The sequence below is a fragment of the Trachinotus anak genome, unplaced genomic scaffold, assembly GCF_046630095.1.
Source record: "Trachinotus anak isolate AG129_WGS33_773 ecotype Australia unplaced genomic scaffold, CSIRO_AGI_Tana_v1 ptg000028l, whole genome shotgun sequence".
Taxonomy (NCBI): domain Eukaryota; kingdom Metazoa; phylum Chordata; class Actinopteri; order Carangiformes; family Carangidae; genus Trachinotus; species Trachinotus anak.
The window spans coordinates 6,898,822-6,919,521 of record NW_027273879.1 but is presented as its reverse complement, the minus strand read 5'-3'; the positions used below and the strand labels follow the sequence as shown (position 1 = coordinate 6,919,521).

The following is a 20,700-nucleotide window of genomic DNA, read 5'->3' as shown; positions in this document are numbered from 1 at the left end:
TCATTGACTGTTGTGTTGTGCTACTAATCCTTGCCCACCATCATTGTACATCTGTGCTCGCACATGGGCATGTGCATATGTCTGTGTCGTTGTGTGGGTGAGTTCCGGATATCCCATTTAGCTTTGTTCTTATGTGGAGCGCAGGGGCAAAACAAAAACAATGTCTGATGGACACAGTTTAGAGCTATTAAGAACATTGTGTTGTATCGCATCTCTAGAGTCCACTGTATTGATGGAGTTTAATATAACAGATGTTAAAATTGATGGAGTTTAATATAACGGATATTAAACTCAATCAATACAGTCGACTTTTCTATGAGTACATGGAAGGGGAAGCCACACGGTCATAAAGCCTAGTGAAAGAGTAACTGCAACTTTTAGTGCACCAATTCCGTGGGCTGGGATGCAGGTTTGCAGGCTCCAGCAGCTCTCAATCAGCAGCAGCAGCAGCAGCAGCAGTAGACTATAAACGCTGAGGGAAACAGGAGAGCTCTGGGTTCAGGACCACGGACAGCACCAGAGGAAACAACGTGCCCTGGCATGTTACTTTCTACAGCGGAAAACGGGAATGATTGTCGCCATCAAGCTGTGCCAGGGGACACTGGTGCAGAGCCTGGGCCAGATGAGATGCTTAATTGGTGAAGTGGTGAACTGTAAACACGCAGCTTGTGGGGAACCAGTCCTGCCTGAACCTGATCTCATTTGTTTACCATGTGAACTCAGTGTGTTAGAAACGTTAGAGGCAGCTCATGCTGACGGGGCCCGTACGTGACTGCTTCTCCTATAATGTGTGATAAGATGGGGAGTCGCTGCGTCGTCTGTTGGGGCAGTGTGAGAGTGTAGTTTTCACTTTGCAGCCTCTCTCTATGGGACAATGAACCACAGGCTTGCTCAGTTTCAAGACTGACGAGCCAATGGGGGAAAAAAATACCAACACAATAATCGTGAGAGTTTGGCATTTAGGGGGATGCCAGGGGAGGGAAGTGTGGCATGATCCTTCTGCAGCTCCTTTCAAACTAACACATTCCATCACATTTCCCCAGCGGGGCAGCTGCAAAAACACATCACTCACACATCAGCGCCGTCAAATGTTTGCAACTCCAGGATCTGATTCGAAGATCAGTTTTTAACTCATTAATTCAAAACAACGGCCATTTTCCTCGTAATCGTTCTCCTGCACGAATATTTTACCGCATTCTGTACGTTTTTGTTTCCCCCCCCCCCCCCTATCTTTCTTTTTCGCACTCGGGCCCGTCGCCTCACCGCCGCCTACCCTGACATGTTTACAACCTGTGCTGGTGCAATGGCATTGTCACGTTGTGCCCAGGTACCGTCGCCCCTACACCAGCGGAATATTGTCGCAATGGGGACGTTACACTGTGTGGTTGCTGTGCTACAGTCGGAGAGGCTGCGTTTGTGCGCCTTTTCAAATCATGACATTCACCATCCTTTTGCCAAGGACATTTCACTGATACACCTTTGTAGCCTTGAAATGCGCCCCTCTCTATTATAATAAAAATGCCGCAATGAAACACACACACACAGACACACGCACACGCACACACACACACACTCAGTGAGCACATTTTGACAGTGAAGCCTGATTGCCTAAATACAGAGGTAGATTAGCGTGTGCGCTTTGGGGCAGGCTGTGCGTGTGCCGATGACAGAGCGTTATGTGTGAAAGTGGATATAGCTTGCAGACCCTAGGGTGACGGGAGGGGTGGATAAAAAAAAAAAAAGAAAAAAAAAAAGAAAAAGGGAGGAGGGAGGGTGAGCAGGTGTCTTTTTCCAGCCCTTACCTAAAATCGCTATATGGATGAATGATCCAGTATCCGGCCGTTTGAACCCTCTCTTGCTCTTTCTCCACGGCTTTCTGACTGCCGAACATACGCAAGGAGAACTTATTGACTCCGGGCTGCATCATGGCCCCAAATTGCCTCTGCATAAAACCATATTGCCTGGACGCCCCCTCTAGATCGTCAAAACCGACCATGGCCTCTTCCCGCTCCCCCTTGAAGCCCACTGAGTTGCCATGGTCCTTCATATTCTGGCTCCCCGTGTTATTTTTCTGTATCGAGTCTTGCCTCTGAAAAACATTATTCCCATCCGCCTTCTCCTCCTTGTTGCTGGAGAACGAATTAGATTTGTCTTCCATGGTGTTTTTAGTTTTCCCGTTTTTCTCTGTGACGAAGCGTTCCGGCTCCTGCTCGGGAGGGCTGCGCGCAAAACTCGAGAGGACCCGCCGTGAGCGCTCCTGTTTCTCTTGATGTCCTTCAAACTGCTCAGCTCCTCTGCCTTCAATGCGAGTGCTGCAAACTGAGACAGAGTGCCCGAGAGCCCGGTGGATCAGGTTTCTTGGGTTACCGCCATCTACCGACGGCCCCGGCTGCTACCGTTCCAAAGCCTCTGCCCAGTCTCACTTCGCACGGCACTGCGGTTTAACTGGCACATGCTCCTGCACCTTATTTACATAATGTGGCTCATGATACCCCCCCACACCCCACCACCCCCCCCCCTCTCCTCTCCCCTCACCGGCTCCACACATGTCAGGAGGGAGCCAAAATCGTAGGAGCAGAGCGAATGTAATTCAGTGAAGTTAATGAAGACATGTTTGTTTTTATTTATTTATTTATTTATTTCCTGAATCGTTTTGATACAGCATGTGTGCTTCCTGTGGGTCGGCTGGCAGCAGGTTTCCTGCCTCCTACCAAGCAGTGGTAATAGAAGACAACAGATTGTGATGTCTGTGTGATCTGGTCATAGGAGAGAACTAGATGAACATCTTGTGGATATCACGCCTTTTAAGGTGTTGCAGATATTGATCCAACATTGTGTGAAGGCACTTACTCCACTGTTCTGTCTATAGTTGCAAGATGGGATCACTTGTTTGCGCTGCCTTCTTATACACACCAACCTGGTCTTTTACATGCACAAAATGCTCCAGAATAAAATCTGCTTGGTGCATTTTAAACCAGTTAGTTAGATAAAGTCTGCAGAGTGCATCAAGCTGGGATGACCAACTACTCTAATACAGCTCCTATAAGACGTTTGGCCAGACGTTTAAAGTTGAATTATGGGGTTCATAGTTATTTTGAGAAAGCAATTCCGTTTTATATGGAGCACCAGTCCAAATAAATAAAATGATTAGCTACTGAAAAAAAGACAGACAGAGGGGAAAAAAGAAAAAACACCCAGACAGAAGAAGATTAAAGAAAATCTACAAGGAGGTGAATTGGGGAATTGTAATAAATAAAATAATAAAATAAATAAAACAAAAAAAAAAAAAACGGATAAAATAGCAGAGGAATGAAGGGATGGAGAAGGACATTTATTATGGAGAATGGAGACAGCAGAAGGATGGTGAAAAACACAGAAACTGTTGGGTGGTCACTTGGCGATTTCAACTTCAACAACCTAACACCAATATGAGTAATATCACATACTTTTAAACCTTTGCAAAGAACTTAGGGTAGTGCAGTATTACTATGAAAACTATAGGTTACTGCAATGTCCTCATTCGTCATTTCTGATGGCTCAAGCTTCTCCAACATGAGGATTTCTTCTTTTTCTTTAAGAATGTAAATCAGAATCAGCACAAGTTTAATGATCCCTGCAGGGAAATTGCTTTTTTACAATTGCACAGCACACTTAGGAAAGAGAGAGTAAACTGAGTAAAATAATAATAAATAATAATAATAAATAGTAGCAAATCAATAGAAAAATGTGCAAATGCAAAAAGTAATGTCCAGCCTGTCCAGGACTTCAGGCCTCTTAGCACACAGCAGCTCCAGGGTCCTTTCTCCTCTGGTGGTGCAGTAGTGAGGAAACTTGTCCAGTTGGTCATGAAGGAAGCAGGAGTCTCATATAATATCATTTTAAACTGAATATCTGTATATGTGTACTTTTGTGTAAGTAATTTGATATCATTGGATGTTGGTTGTGATGATGGGAATTTCAATTATATGTTTCTAACGTTTATGGACCAAACAATGAATTGATAAATCAGAAAAATTAGTTGATAATCTCTAGTTGCAGCCTTTAATAACTAGTTTGGAAGAGTGGATGAAGAGAAGCTCACAGTCCTATTTGTCTACAGGAATAACCCAGTTTATGTTTACTACATGATGGCATCACTGCAATACCACATGCCACAAAACCCATCTGCTCATGAAGCATCACATTATGCATGTATACATACACACATACATACATAATTATGTTATTTGACTGTCTTAAAGTACCACTACATTTATTTATATTTAGTTACTAGATTTTATAATCACTTAATGTACATTAAATGAGCCAATACTATATGTATTAGTTGAAATCAGAGTCACCTTGACAAACTGAAACAGCAAACTGCTACTTACATATGTATGTATGTATGTATTTACATATGTATCAATATTAATAATCCAGTGATAAAATATATAATGATACAACAGTTGTTCTGCATATTGACACATTTTTCTTATTGCACTTAAAGTACATTTTTCTGATGATACTCTGCTATTACTTGAGTTAAATCTTGAATGCTGCACTTTAACTTGTAAATGAATATTTGTCCACTGACGTATTCCTACTTGTAACCCACTCACCACTACTATAGGTCGATGGCCAGATACGTTTTTTATAAGACTTTTTTAGACTTTTGTCTGTTTTATATTTTATTGTGCCTTTTAGAACAGGCCCACATGAAATTTCTCTGACAAAAAAAAATCATAGTAATACTGAACTATTCTAATAGTTGAGTCAAAGAGCACCAGTCAGTGTGGCTCAATGTGCTCATTACGTGCCCACACTGAGGCCACGCACTCAGTCTTTTCATGGCCACACAAAACTACAGCTGGCTGTGTACATGACCAGAGAGGACATTAGCTCAGATATTTTGCATGTTTGGTAGTGGATTATTATGTAATGATCCAAATGTTACTGTAATTGAAACAGACATGCCTTGATTTTTTGTGCATTTTCTCTCTCAGCTGGGTTTGTGTTGGGTTGGATTAGTTGGCATGCCAACTGTTTCCCCTGCACAACGCTTGTGTAACTTCAGTTACACAGTTAATGGGGCAGGGAGGGGTACTGAGAGAGTGAGAGAGAGAGAGAGAGAGAGAAAATGTTGCATAAGATTTATGGCTTAAAGTAATACTGATATTGAACAAAGTGCAAATCCCAGATGGCCCACTCACATGTCAGGAAATAAATAACAACAAGAATAAATTCACTGGGTAGTGAACGTACATCACAGAAGGAAATGGATTCATGCGGGGCAAACGTTTATTTTGGTTCGGCCAATTCTCATCACCACTCCCAGGTGTTGCCATGCATCTGACACTGTGGGATAACTCAACTAATAAATAATAAATGTAGTAAGTTAAAGAAAGAGTGAGTGGTTAAAAGTCAAAAATGAGAAGACTGAACTATTGTAATTTTGATTTTATTTTACACATTTTTCATCAAATTTATTGAGAAAATTGTAGTAAATAATGGAGATGTCAGAACTGAGATTCCTAACATTACACATTTTGTAAATTTAGATTAAGTAGTTGAATATACTGTATGTTGCATCATGTTTAAGCTGATTCCAGTGGGACTTAATCCTGCCTTATAATATTATACAGAATATCCAGAAAATGTTGGGCCAAATATCCAGCTTCCTGCACGGCAAAATGTTTTCCTGATTCTCCTGATGGTTTCATTGGCCCTGCTGATATTGCATTGTGTCTCTAACATTACATCCAGTCATCTCTGCTTACAGTCAATACCTCATCTGGACATGAAACATTACATAGCCCCGTACTGCCAGCCATTGCTTATGCCACAAATAGCATCAGCCAGCTACAGGATGGCAGCATTGTGTTACAATGCCCCCCTTGGCCCCTTTTCATTTTCTGCAAGTCATTCAATGTATAGCCAGTTTATCCATCAGAGAGGCATTGTTCCTGGTCACAATATTTTGAGGCAGCATTTAGAATAAGTCTTAAAGTGACAGCAGAATGTAAAAAAATACTTTTTGTCATTTTTAAAAAATTACATTTATTATTTGTCAGAGTACCCATTGCATTAGAAGTGTTATCAGTACCCACCGCAGAGTACATTTTAGAAGTAAATTTTCTTCTCTTGTAACATATTTTAGTGTCTCTGAAACATCTGAGAGACCAAGCTCAATAACCAACACAAATTAAAAATACAAATCTTCTACCTCCTGGACCAGACATGTCTACTAATGCACTTGTCCTCTTTGGACTCTTGTCCCATGACTGACTACTTTAATTAAACCATGATTGGGGCTGGGAAGATGGTAGTGTCGTAATAGGATTGCAAGCTTTGGTCCGTCTCCAGCTGAGACTATCAGGGTATCATGGACCTTAGGGATGAGGCTGGGGCATTGGACGGGGACCGGCTGAGGCCAAGGTTGACTTAATCAGCAAACTGACTGGTATAAACAAATGGGAGCATTAGGAAGCTCAGTCAAGAAGGTGATTACCATAAAATCATGAGGTACATCAGTGTAGGTTTGTACATCAGTGTGAGCTACCCACATTAATGGAACGTACAGAAACGCACCATCCCATTCCTCTTTATCAGTGACCTATGAAATTGTCCCTATAAGTTCATTGTCACATCATGAAAACACTATGAAATATTTTATTAAAATTGAAACTTAGAATAAAACATTTGCAGAGCATCCCATTTCCATAAGTTTCTGTACTGTACGTTGCAGCAAGATTGTGGGATGGGACTCAATGCTTCAATCAAATAAGTAAACCAGTTACATGTTAGTGCCGTTCATGTGACAGTTGGTATTACCATATCATAATTAGATCCACACAGCTGAGCTCTTGTTCAAACTCCACAGATTATCAGCCACTAGGCTGCAGCTGCACTTAACCTTTAAGCTCATATCCGTGAATTCTGCTGCTTATCAATGCTGCAGAAGAAAGAGATTTTGTTTCCCTCAAAGCTAATGAGATTTTCTAACACGGTCCTGTCAGTGGCTGGAGTATCATCGGGGAATGGCTGAAGCATGGCCGGTGCCCCATCCACACATAAAGGCATTCTGTAGGTGCATTTAGGGCTGTAACTAATAATTATTCTCATGATGGATTTATCTGCTAATTATCTTCTCAACTAGTCAATAAATGGGTTGGTCTGTAAAAAAAAAAAAAATTCCTGCCACAATTTCACAGAGCCCAGATTGACATGTTTAAATGTCCTTTTTTGTCCCAGCAAAAGTCCAAAACCTAAAGATATTCAGTTTCCTGAGAAAACCAGCAAAAAAGCAGATGTGAGATGATAGAGCAAGCTGATTTTGCTTAGAAAGTTACTCAGTTAATGTATAATCATCATTGTTGTCAATTAAATTTGGAGAGACTCCACTGGTTGCAAAAAGAAATCTGATTGTATAGAAGCCTATGGGAAAAGTTTTCCTAATGAATTTTTGGTCTCAATCGCTAGTTTCAAGTCTTCTTCATTACAACTTGTTCTTCATTTTTAAATTATGGTCCACTTAGAGGAAAATAGACCATAAAGCAGGGTATGCATTAGGGCATGGCTACCATGTGACTGACAGACTGTACCACACAGCGACCCGCCTGACAATCAGGATACAGTACAGAGCAGGTCAGATTTACCCCTCACACAAGAACAAAACAATTATAAATTAAATGAAAGTAATTGGATAATTACACTTTTGATTGGCTGTGATATGCTAAGGTTGCAGGTTAATTAATGCACAATATCACCTACTGTTCTTCCAGTATTGATTTCTTGTTCTAAAACAGCATACCATGAAAACTTATATACAGCCCTATGGTACTATAAATATCATGTAATATAGAACTGAGTCAGAGCCACAGTTAGTTCCTCGCACTGTAGTGGGCAGCCTGCCTAACCTGGATGCATCCCTGCTCTGTTTGACAACAGAGTGACCCAGCACCTGATCCTGATTAACTCGGAGGGCCGATACAAGTGAATTCTTTCGGAGGTTTTCTTAAAAGGCGTGTTTTATCCATTTGCACTGGCTCATGAAACTGTGTGGGCAGTACCTCACACTACTGTGTTTGATCTGGGATCATCCAATCCAATGAGAAAAACTGTAGCAAAAAAAAAAAAAAAAACTAGAGTAACCGTTCTTTGTGTTTACAGTACAGTATGCTCACATTCACAGATCATCAGCCTCTCTCCTCTGAGTATGTGCCCCCAAGTCCCCTGGCAAAAATGCAAAGACTGTGACCTATTATTGCATGTTGAATTTCAAATAAACAGTATGTGCATGTAATTACTTTTATAATGGATTTTCCCTCCATGCACGACTATTTTGCTGAGTTCGCACTACACGTCTAGTTCAGTAGCACTACGCTCTCGTGCACGTTCTTTTCATCATGACATTACACCGGTTTTCAGTAGCATTGCTGCCAGGGTCTTTTGAACCTTTTTCAAGAAAGTTGACAAAGTTCAATGGAACATATGGTGCAGGTCATTTGAAATGACACAGTTACAGGCACCTTTGCCCTGTGAACACATATGCCTAGACAGTGGATCAGGTGTTATGCACCATTGACAGCCTTTCACTGCCTAATTCCAGATTTGTGGCATACACAGTGTCCACTTGCTAAGCGTAGTAATCCCAAAGGATTGGCAAGTATTTTTAGTAATGGATTTACTGACGTCCGTTGATCCCTTGATGGGTGGCGTCTTTCAGAACAGTCATGGAGGAGTGAGCCGTCCCAGCCTTGCTGAGCAAAGTGTTTATCAGTATGCACGTGTGTGTGTGGGGGGATTTGTGTGTAGGCTTAGCCGTCTACCTGCAGGTGCAGCCATAGTGTTTGAATAAAGGAGTAAAGGTTGAAAGAAAGTTGCAATGCTTTTCTGTCTGCCATCTTATCTGAAACTCATTGTGATGAAAGCCAAACAAGAATCTGTTGAAGATCTTCTCACAGGGGTCATAGGTTATTCCTCTGTGTGTTCGGCAATGTTGATTTGTTGGACTGGAGTTTTCTTTCACCGTCTTCCCATCCTGTCATCATTTCTGCTCCAAATGTTCACCGTACTGTAGGAAACCGAAGTGATTTCAGAACAGGGTTTGACAGTTGCCAGGTTGATGCCCTGACACCTGCTGAAGAGAAATAAGACGCTGAGGAAATAACCTTTTGGAAAGAATAGAAACTGTCATTTGACTTACACATCAAAGATTTCACCAAGACATCATTTTCCCACCTTTACAATGGTCCAAAACATTTTAAAGCATTGCCTGCACTGACCTACCTACTGTATTTCAAACCAGATCTGTCTTCAGAGTGCCTCTGCTAATGCACCAGTAATTGCTTGGGCTTGTACCATCGCACTTTTGTGTTACTGCTTCAGTCAGCAGGGAACAGAGTGTTTTACTCCTCTCTGAGTCTTTGGAAACAATTTAATCTAACAATTAGGGAAGAAGGGGGGAAAAAAAGCTTTTCTGCTCTCCCTGTTATAAGACTGTGCAGTTTAGGGCTAAAGGAGTCTCTTCTTTTACCTTCAACAATATTAATACAAGAAGAAGACTATGGGAACTGTCACGTCTTAGCACTCCCTCTCTGTCTGCATCATTACTTCCAATATCTGCTGGGTTAGTGTGGGTTTGTCAGTGTGGGTCTTGGATAGTGTTGCTGTCTGACTTTTCTCTCTGAGGCTCGTGTCGAAGGTAGTGATTTTACTTCATGTTTGATGGGGCTGCTGTCTCTGTTTTGTGGACACTGAGCTGTACAAACTCCATTATTTCATTCAATAGTGTGACTTTTTTTTTTTTTAGGATAAGTAAATAATCTGAGGTTCGGTTTTAAAACCTTATCATGTCAGATATGTTGTGTATACATGTGTGCAATGCTATGAGCAAGTTGAAACCCCGGAGCAAAACAATGGCCACGTCATGGCTGGCTGAGTATGAGAGGAATCTAAATGTTAATTATATCTCCAAAAAGTCAAATCGCCTAAACGTTGAAAGCCAGAGATTTTAGAGGCTGTTGGGAAAATCCCATAGTAATCCATGGTGATCTGAAGTACTCTAGCTCCCAGACAGCGCAGACCACAGCCAGCTGCAGACAGACGAGTGTGCGTCTATGTGTGCGCATGCTTGTATGTGTGTGTCTGTCTGCATTTGGGGCAGGGAACAAGAGGAGGGAATTACTTTAGATGAATTCTGAACGTTTTACGGTAAGAGGATACGACGTGTTCCTGGTCCAAGGCTGGGGAAATGAAGTGAAGGGTTACTTTGCAGAACTCAACGCAAACCTACGCAACTTGTGATGTCACCTCTTCTCTCATCCATCCTCTGCCTTATCCCTCTTTTTTTTCCCTGTCCAAACACTGAGCCTCCCTGTCGACTATTCCTTTCAACCCATATTTTCAAAGTGACACTAACCACCCCCTGCTTATTCCCAAACCTTTTTATCCTCCTGTTATCTCGTACCTCTTCATCTGTCCTCCTTAAACCCTAACCCATCACTCAGCCCTCTATATTTTCCCGTCCTGTCACGGCAGTAAAGGTTTCCTGGCGTTTTAGTCTGCAGCCTCAGCAGCACAGCAAGGTTAAATCTCCCAAAAGAAAGCGGTTTCCCGCAGCTCTACCCATTATTGCATACGGTGGCCTCACCTTGGAAGACTGACAGTGTTCATGCAGGCTTGATTATACATTTCACATCTGAAAAGGGTGAACAAAGGGGACGCGTTGAAAAATACATGCACCATAGTGAATGTCCTTGTGTCGTTAGAATTTCAATATTCAATCAATGCAGTTAAGTTTTGTTCAGATTGAGGCAAAATAATGTCTCAGTTAAATACCATCAAGGTGATGAAAGTGAAGGCGTCCAGCTCAGAGGTGTCAAGGAGCAGTCAGAGTCATTTGACATTGAGCAAGTCTCTCTCTTAATCTCTGAACTTTCATGCTTTAAATTCAGCCCCTCGGGCAGTGCTTAATCCCAAGATGCCCCCAACAAGCTCCACCAATCAGATGATTATGTTTAGGGTCAGCAAATCCTCATGAAGACATCAGGATTTGTAAGCAGGCGCAGTGTTGACTGGGACACTCAACTTGTAACAAGAAAGTCCCATGATGAAGGTTTTGAACCAAGATTAATTCATTGATTGTAATTTCCTGATAAGGAGAAAATGAGATATACTGTCAGCCTTATCCTTTATAGAGAAATACATGATCATATAGTTATTAAAGGATAACTCTGGTTTATTACAGTGTGGGAGTTTTATACTTCCTTAGCTTTAGCCATCATTGTATTCACCAAGTAAACTGCTGAGAGATGCGACTGCGGTGACATTGTTAAAAAGAAATTACAGGATTTAATGCCTGTCTGATTGTCTGACTTTGTTTTTTTCCCTGTTGGACTTTGTTGTAGTGTTGCCACCGTGTTTACATATGTCCACATCAGTTTCCAGCTGACAGCAGATGTGGTTTCCAGCAGCTGTAAAAGGGTTCTGAAATATGCACTTGATGGTGTACATATTTTGTTAAAAAAAAAAAAAAAAAGAAAGGGTGAAGCTGCCTTTCCAAAGCAAGTCAGAATTTTCGCCCATTGATACCCCCTGTAGAATACTTGTAAATGAAGAATTTTTTATTGCATTTTTCATCAGTAGGCATTTACCTTCACTTGAAATGTTACAAGAGCAAAGACTTTTAGAATGTGAATTAAAGAACATGTTTGGCAAAAGCACTATTATCTCAGGTAACTTTGGCTAGGGTGTGAAGTTCTCCAAAACCAATAAAAAGCAGGACAGAGTAGCTAATATTACTTCAAACTGCATCCAGGACTGGCTTTCCCTCAGTGCGGAAACCCAAAAATGGCCGTGCTAGTTGTGAACAGGATGTGTGTGTGTTTTTGTTTTTTTTTTTTTTAAACCTGTAACACAACAAACTAATGTAACCTAGTTAGTTACTGATATGCACTGTGTTCTTGAATGAAATGCATGAAATGCTCTGTTAATACTGTAGATGGTAAGCCAGCCAAACAATTGCATTATACACACTGCATTATGTTAGAGCTCTTGTATTTGTGGTTTTGGAAAGACAAGAACAAAAACACCCTTCAAATTCAAGTATATCCCTCTTACTGTAGCTCCACACCGACCACCTCAGCATGCTGAGAAATCCTGTCTGTCATTCCCAGTTATAGTTGCTGTAATAAGCTGCACTGGACAGCCACAGTTTGGGCAATGGGTTTTGGAAACAGTCAGTTACTCACCGAGAACAATATCATATTGAATGGGCAAAACTACAGCACTAAATTAAAAAAAAAACCTAAATCATCCTTTAAAATGCTAATGTTGCAGATTATATTCTTCACGTTATTTTAATCCAGAGCATGGAAATGAAAAGCTCACAAAGTATGTTTTTTAGAAAGCTTATTGGATTTCTTCTAAACGAGGCTGAATTCCTCCAAACACCAAAGGTTTCTGCAATCGCATGATTCTGTTATAATGTTTTTTTTTCCACTGTGAAGATCAAGTTATAGACATTTCTCACGCTTGCCGTTTTGATTTGTTACACAAGAGTAACTAATAACATTAGTTCCAGCGTGTGAGCCAGTCCCGGGGTCCTGCTGTTGTGCAGGCTGGCTGATGCTGGCTGCAGAACTTACTGCGATGCTTCAGCTGATCATTGTGGTTAGGGTTAGGGTCAGGGCTTTTCCTGCTACAATACCAAATCCTGACAGAAACAGACATGCTAACGTGGGTAATTAAGAGTTGCCTCAGAAAAGCTGAACACTGAGAAGGAGCTATTGATTTCTTTCTGCGCGTGTTGGTCCAGACTCACTGATATATTGCATTAACAATATGAATGATGGTTGGATATTTTTACCCCAACCCTCCCTCACTGTTTCTCAGCATCTGTGTAGCAATGTAAGAGTGTATGTGTTTTTGCAAATTAAACCTGTCTATCTTTGTGGGAAACCAAATCACAGACTTGAGTGTGTCTGGTTTGACACTTAGAGAAAATGACTTTGCTTGCCTTGTACTGATGATGAACTCCATCGGGAGTAGAGTAAACAAGATGTTGTACCTGGCACACAGCCTGCCTTCTATATTGAAATATGACCTGAATTAATTTAGTTTCATTTCTGTCCTGGCACAGGCGGTGAAGAGAGAAGCAGTTTGCATTCAGATGCTTAATACAGCTAATGCTTTCTCTGCTGTCTGTAGAAAGTGCGTAGCATTTTACTTAAGGATTTTCTAGCTGTAAAGCAGTGACAATGTTTAAAGTATTATCATCCAGATAACGTCATTAAGCTGGAGCGCAAATTATTCCAGCTACAACGACTTTAATTTGCTGTTTGCTGTGATGCAGAATCTGTTACTGACGCATTGCGTTGGTTTAGATTGACATAGCCACCTAAACCAATGCAATATTTATTGCATCTACCAGGATCTGAAAGTGAGAAACTGCTGGTCAGAGCCGTACTGTCATGATCCCTTAATGTTTAATTGACCAACGGGAATCAGGTTTTTTTTAAGTGTGCGGTGTCCACTTTAACAGCCACCCCTGATTAAACATGTCATTTCTTGGCGAGTGATTTATCTGATTTGTTTATAACTTGCTTAAGATGATTAGAAGATAAATTCTGTGGAGAGAGTTTTCTGTAATGAGGCCCAGTGGAGGTTAGCCATAGACTGTCAGCACAAGGTTGCAGCTTTCATCCACTGGACCGGCAGGAAAACTGATTAAATGACCACTGCCCCTCCTTGTTACCAACTATACCAAAGTACCCTTGAGCAAGATGCTTAGTCCCAGTAAAGCGTCAGCTGTAGACAGAAAAACATGCTCATTAACCCTAGCTTATCCACATGAATATGGAAATATGTTCTTTTAACAGTGACATATAGTGACTGTGGTTTACACAGAGTCTATATCTTTTCAATATTCATTAGTGCCAAAAGAGGCCCAGGACAAAGCTTTAAATCCAGGTTTAAGCCCTTTGAGCTCTCCCTTATGAATAATTAAGAAGCCCACAATGGCAAGGTGCCCTAGTTCGATCCTGAGCAAATGAATCTATCACTAATGGCTCACTTAGCTCATCAGGCTTGACATCAGTAGACCCAACATTTAACCAACAACACTTCAGCATGACTCTGTTAGCTTGAAGTGTCGGCTCGAGGTGTCAAAACTCCTCTTATGTCTCGTCTCCACCAACTCTTATTTCCCCAGAGGATGTGACTGTTTTATTATCCTCCCTGTCTTCTTCTTCTAAAATATTGAGAGTTTAACAGGCTGGAGGTTATATTCACTGACCTAATCTTGTTTTTACTGCATTTTAATGCCTGTCCTCACTGGGTGGATTTATCTGGTCTGATACATGTTTCATTATCAGCTGAGTGTAATTTGCTCCTGCCTCATGCTTTTTGGTCTGTTGTGTTGTTTTTACCTCTCTACGTGCTTCTTTAGATCTGAATAAAGCCTTTGTGTCACCACTGTATTGGCTGTTGTCACTGTTCAGACACAAACCATCTCTGGTATCATTAGCTTTTTATATACAGTATAAATAGATTCATAAAGAAACAAGGAGCAGGTAGGGGAGCAGGAAGCAGGAAATGAGGGCTGACTGGAAACTGAAATTCAGTGCAAACAGACACATTGGGGGCACCTGGTGGACAGGTGAGGAGAGATTCTGAGAAAATATCACTACAAGTGTTCCTACATTAATGTGAGAATTAGTTTGATTTCTATGTTGAATAGAGATATATAGAGAGCTTCAATTATCTGGCAAGCTGCATTACTTCCCACATAAGGCCTACTGAGATTGTCTGGCGGTTCCCAAAGTGCTGAAGTGGGCAACATTTATCAAACCTGACTATATTGTCAGTAATTATCTCTTCCTGTGTTGATGATAGATTGGCATCACCCTCCATCACTGCAGCACGCAGCGAAATATCAGACTGCAACAAACACAAATTAACTGTATCTGATCAAATGAATGCTGCAGCTGAAAAACATCAATCACAGTTGCTTCTAGAGATGTCGCTGCCACCCCCTAACTGAGAGGTCACGGTTTAAATATTGGTTTCTGGCAAACCAAAACGATATTCATAAAACTGTGGGCAGAAACACTCAGCCCTCAAGCTTATACAAGCTGATTATACACTACCTGGACAGGACGAGATGGCAGAGAGCCAAAGTAAACAAGTGGCTGGTGAAGATAGTGGAACATCTAGCAATGCAAGAGATTTAGATATTGTTTCTCAGCACTTGGCAGAGAAAACCAGGGCTAAAATGACAGTAAATGCTTAGTTTATATTTGTCAAATAGCGAGAAAGAGGACTCCAATACAATACCCATTCTGTGCTGTATGCTTTACAGTTGTTCAGGGGGGTGGTCTGTTGCTTTTTTAAGCCAGTCAAAACAATGAGAAAGGAGTCAACAGGGTACAAAACCTCTCCCTCCTCTGCCCAGGAATCAGTGCGCTATGAACTGGAAGAGGTATTAAAAACTAGTGGCCCCAGTCTATAATGAGCTGTTTGTAAGTTTTACAATTTCTACATTAGCATTAACAGCTGTTTACTGACGAATAGCCCCTTTAATATCATAAATACTCCTCCAACTTTGTACCAGCCTTCTTTTGTCATGCAAGTATTTACCCAGACATTTCTAAATTAACATTTTTACCAAATGTCATGGAGGAAGACTTACTGGGAAAAAACTATTACCTGGAAATAATGAAACGGAACACTGGACTCCGTTTGGCCTGAAAGTGTCTGACTCTGTAAGTGGATGCAACCTTTTCATGGGCTTAGAAACAAAGCTGTCATTCTATGTTTACTGCATTTGATGGATTATGGAAATTGCTCGAATCTTTTCGCTGGTATAAAGTAACGGCCATTTTGATAATCAATCTGCCTGGCTTCACGAGGAGCCGAGGCCCAAAGTCACTAATGAGCACCTGATAGTAGAGTATCTGTTCCTCTCTTCAGGATCAAGTCTGTAGGTTGTGGAAAAGAAACTTCAGCAATCATGACATTACCTGCCCTGTGTTGACATTCGTTACTACTTTTATATTTTCTTGCTTTTTAAGTGGACTAGAACATTTTGTTCTTTCATAAAGTAGTTAGAGAGAAAATTGTATCAATATCAATATAAATACATTTACAGACACAATGTATCTGTTTGTTGAAGATAGTGGATAGTATCTTTTTTCTATTATCCGTTGCTCTCTCTTACAAGCTTGCAATAAATCTGTGTCGCTGGCACAGACTTTGGATGATTCAGAGTCAGTCCACCTACTTACATCACACAGTCATGCATCACATGTGAAAAACCTTTGGCTCTGCAGCTATAACCCCACTGACAGAGAGCTATCAATTAATACAGAAAGGCTCCAGCTGAGTGGTTACAAACTGTCGCTGGCAGCATCCAGCCATTGACTGATGTTATAACCATGAGGAAGCTTTCAAGAAAATGAGGTCTCAGAGCCAGAACATACAGTCACTGATGGATTGCTCTCAACTTTTCACCTTTATGGACATCAGGGCTCAGGGTTCCTTCCTCCTCCCCGCCCTTGTTACTCAGTGCATGAGATGGCTCAGTGGAAGGTCAGTCTGAAGTCTCGCTAATCAAGAATGATACAAGTGCCATGTGTCTGATGATGTGTATTTTCTCTGTGCCACAGAAATAGGTCTTTCCAGTCGTACATTTGGATCCCTGGGTAAAATGCTGTGTTCCAAAAAACTTGGCAACATAAAGCTCTGTAGAGCAGCAAAAGTAAACGGCAGCTGTCTGGGGCATGTGACCGGGTGTCTGCTGCAGAGGGAACGAGCTGTATCATGATTGATAAGCCCAGGCATTGCCTTAATTGAAGACAGTGTGTCAGCCAGGCATATTAGCTTGAGACATACAAACATGCGCACATCTGTACATACCTTATGCATGGATAAACGCCACGCACACACAACACGGTCTCACACACACAAGCACTTCCATTCATTTGCTGTCGTTCTTCACTTGCTCTCTGTCATCGCCTTCTGCTTTCTTTCCACATGCCATATTTTTGCCATCTTTCCATCGTTTTGTGGCTAACCAAAAACCCTGTTGTAACGCCACAAAAAGCCTGACTCGATATATTAACTGACTTCATCATTATACTAATAATATAGCCAGTGTAACACGTGGTGAACAGCTGTTACAGCTACCAGCTGGTACAGCTATCATCCCCCCCCCCCCCTCCTTTCTCTCTGCCAGCATCCTCACCCCGGGAGGTCAGCTGTGTGCTATTCCCCTTGTTTCATCTCATTATGCAATTCCTGCTTGCTTTTAAATTTCTCACTAAAAATATGCTTCATGGTCGTTCAGGGTTTTTCCAAGAAAGATGTAGATTTGATGCTTGTTTTTGATTCCTGTTATTACTCCGAACTATGAATTTTCACGCTTTTCTATATTCTATAATGTCTCTTAAAGGCAGTGTCAGTGAAAGAGGTGATTCATTTGTTATGATGCTATGGTGTATTCTTCATACAGTGAATTTCTTAAGACAAATGCTTTTATCTAAACACAATATAACCTCTTATAAGGAAACTTATTCACCAGACTCCATACCATTGGCAAAACCATCTCATAATAATCATAACAATAAAGTTTTAAGATGAGGTTGTATCCCATATCTGCTGGCATTAACACACCATCGCTTCATTCTGGGCGGTCAGCTTAAGGCTAATGAGGATATATGGGCAATTCCAGGCTACAGTTCCTTATCAGAGATTTATGTTTATTAGGGAGGCAGCCATTCCTCCAAGATTCTGCAACTATGCGAATCCATCAAACTGTCATAAAATTGTAGCTTCAATCCTGAATTTTCATAAAATTCCATATGATGACTTGCTATTACCCAGGATTAAGATGTTTCTAGACATTAATATTAACTAAATCATAAATTAGCCATGTTGATTTTCCATATGATCAGATGAATAGTGGATAAATGTTTCAGGTATTTCACATATTGACCATTTGTCTATTTTCATTAATAATGTCGTACTGTACCTTATTACCCAGACATGATAGTTACAGCTCTGTAAATCCACTTTTGAATGATGAATGAGAGAGACTGCTGTTGCCAGTGGGTGCACATGTTTCCTAGTCAGCACTCCCTGTGTCCACAGACACAGCTGGATCTTTGTGTGAAAGTGTGTGCACACATGCATGAATGTAATTTCATTTGCATATATTGAAGCTGTTTATCCAGTAGCTGCTCTTATTATCTACTATGCATACATTGGGACATTTCATCATGAATGCAAGTATCAAACTGCACGTTACATACTGTTTAAATCCATATTTGTTGGAATAACTGTCTCTGTGTGTATGTGTCATTATGTGCGAGCTTAGCTCTGTGAGTATGAGTTCCTGTGGAATCGTTCACAGTTTTTCTGGAAACGTGGCCAGAAGCTCTCAAGTTTCTTGGTGCCACTTCTCCCTGTCTGCGAGCTGGGAGGTGTTTACAAGTGCACCCAGGGCACCTGACACTTTGTGGGTAATACTAGAACAGTACCCACAACACTCACACCGGCACTGCAGGGTAAGAGTTGATCACAGACACCTCAAGTGCAAAGAAAGGACAGTCCATCTGTCTAAATCTCTGGGGTTATTATCCTTAACAAATAATTAGTGATAATCATTTATATTTACATTAATCTAGTCAAATCTGCATATTTGGTCACCACTGACCAGTGTTATATGTATTATTATGTGTATATTATATATGTATTATTATTATTATGTATATGTATTTGACCACATGGGTCAAATACTTAAACATGCAATAATCTGGACCCTGAACAATTTCAGTAACATACCCTGTAAACTGAAGGACTCATGCAATGTAAGAATTCTTCACTGTATTTTTTATTTAACTTGCTGAACATAAATGAGAGTGTCACAGGCATGGGGAGAGTTTGTTGTATTTGCAGGTTTCAGATCCTACACAAGGCACAGTTCACTGCATGATTAATATTACAGTTAACCAAGAGGCTGAAGATAAATCACCGGCCCTGCTTGAAATATAATCTTCACGGCTTTGATGTCAGCACAACTGTACACAAGGACTTTTATGTAGGTCAGGTTAATAAATTGTATTTTCATGGATATCTAACACATAGTGTAAGAATAATAAAGTGGAGTAATTTAGCCGTGACTTTAAACGCAATCAGCAGTTGAACCCCCAACTGGATGCTCTCACAAAGTGATGTAATCCGATATATCAGGTTTGTGTCTGGCCTGATGTACAGTATTCCAGCCCTGTATGCTCCCCACGCTGCAGCCTGCATTTAGTCTATTTTCTTTAAAGCTACGGAGAACAGGATCTCACATTTTCAGTCCTGCCACATTCTCATACATGTTTTCAAGTACACGCCTGCTCTATAGCCTATTCACATACACACACACATGTACATACATAGTAATGCTGGTACTCTTTGATTGGTATTGTATTAACAACACTCTCAAGTGAATCTGCAGCCGATCTCAAGCCCTCTTGACCATTACTGCTCTTTCCTGCTCTTCAGACGAATGCCCCAATGCAGCAGCCACTTGTGCGCTCTGCCTCAGTATTCAGTGGAGACCCATTCATCTGCCTGAGATGTTTCTGTGTGCATTCGACGAGTCTTTTTTTTTTTTCAGCTTTTCATTAAACCATTTGATTTTTACAAACAATGCATGCAAACAATGCCGGCAGACAGGCTACTAACATTGAAGTGTAATCTGATTACATTAAAAAATATTGGTTACTTGGAATGAACTGCAAATAGCATTAATATATTTTAATTAATATATATTATTATATTCATTTTTTATTTATTTTATTGCATGCATGTAGTGTATATCCGCATTCTGAGATGCTGAGATGTTTGCACAGCACAGAGGAAGCTGTATTTGCAGTGAGATACTGTGTGTTCTGGTAGTTTGTCACATACACTGTACAGGTACTGTATGTCTGCACATATGCAGACTGCATTGCAGCACTCTGCTGCCTCCTCCCTGTCAGAGCCTTCAGTATTCATTCATATTTTTGTCATGTTTTGTTCTGTGGTAATTCTCCTCTTCACATTTTTTGTTCCTTTTGATTGTCCTCTTTCGCCCATCATGCTTTCACTGTCACTGGCATCTCGAAAGAGGTCTGCTCTGCATGATACATTGTTTTTTGTCATGTTTTATGATCAGTATGGGTCTCACCATGCAAAAATCATGAATCTTATCGTGATCTCACGGCGACAGAAGAGGGAAGATGTCTTTGAGGTAATAAACCTGAGGGAGAGATGAATGGTGTAGACTATACAAGAATATAAATTATCAGAACGGTTTATACGCAGCTATTTTGGTTTTGTGATTACCCTGCAGACACAGTTTGGCAGCTGGAGTGGGCTGCATGACAGTTGAGTGTGTGTGAATGCATACATATGAGTTTGTGACACTGTGCTACACATGCATTATCCCAGGTGCTGGGTCTATACTGAATGATACAGGCCTACTTTGTGCAGTATTTTAAGCTCACAGGGAGCTTAACTAGGCCCCTATCCTACACATCCTGCTCTACCCTTTTTCTTGTGTCATCATCTCTCCATCCCAACCCAACAATATGCAAACATAGCCTTGTATTTGTAAGCCCTTATGATGGCCACAGAAAGGATTGTGAGGTCCCAGAAAATGTATCTTGGAGGTATCTCAAAGCCAGC

General features: G+C 40.9%; 1 protein-coding gene and 1 long non-coding RNA gene across 2 annotated transcripts in view; one reads left to right on the top strand and one right to left on the bottom strand.

Annotated features, from left to right (window-relative positions):
• The window catches only part of LOC139611428 (potassium/sodium hyperpolarization-activated cyclic nucleotide-gated channel 1), a 65,202-nt gene extending 62,817 nt beyond the window's left edge, over window positions 1-2,385 (bottom strand). The window contains exon 1 of the mRNA XM_071466117.1: window positions 1,803-2,385. Within this exon, the coding sequence (XP_071322218.1) occupies window positions 1,803-2,158 (356 nt within the window). The 5' untranslated portion in view covers window positions 2,159-2,385. The remainder of the gene's footprint in view (window positions 1-1,802) is intronic.
• LOC139611250 (uncharacterized) overlaps window positions 1-20,700 on the top strand; it is a 115,640-nt gene that overhangs the window by 79,067 nt on the left and 15,873 nt on the right. The window lies entirely within an intron of this gene.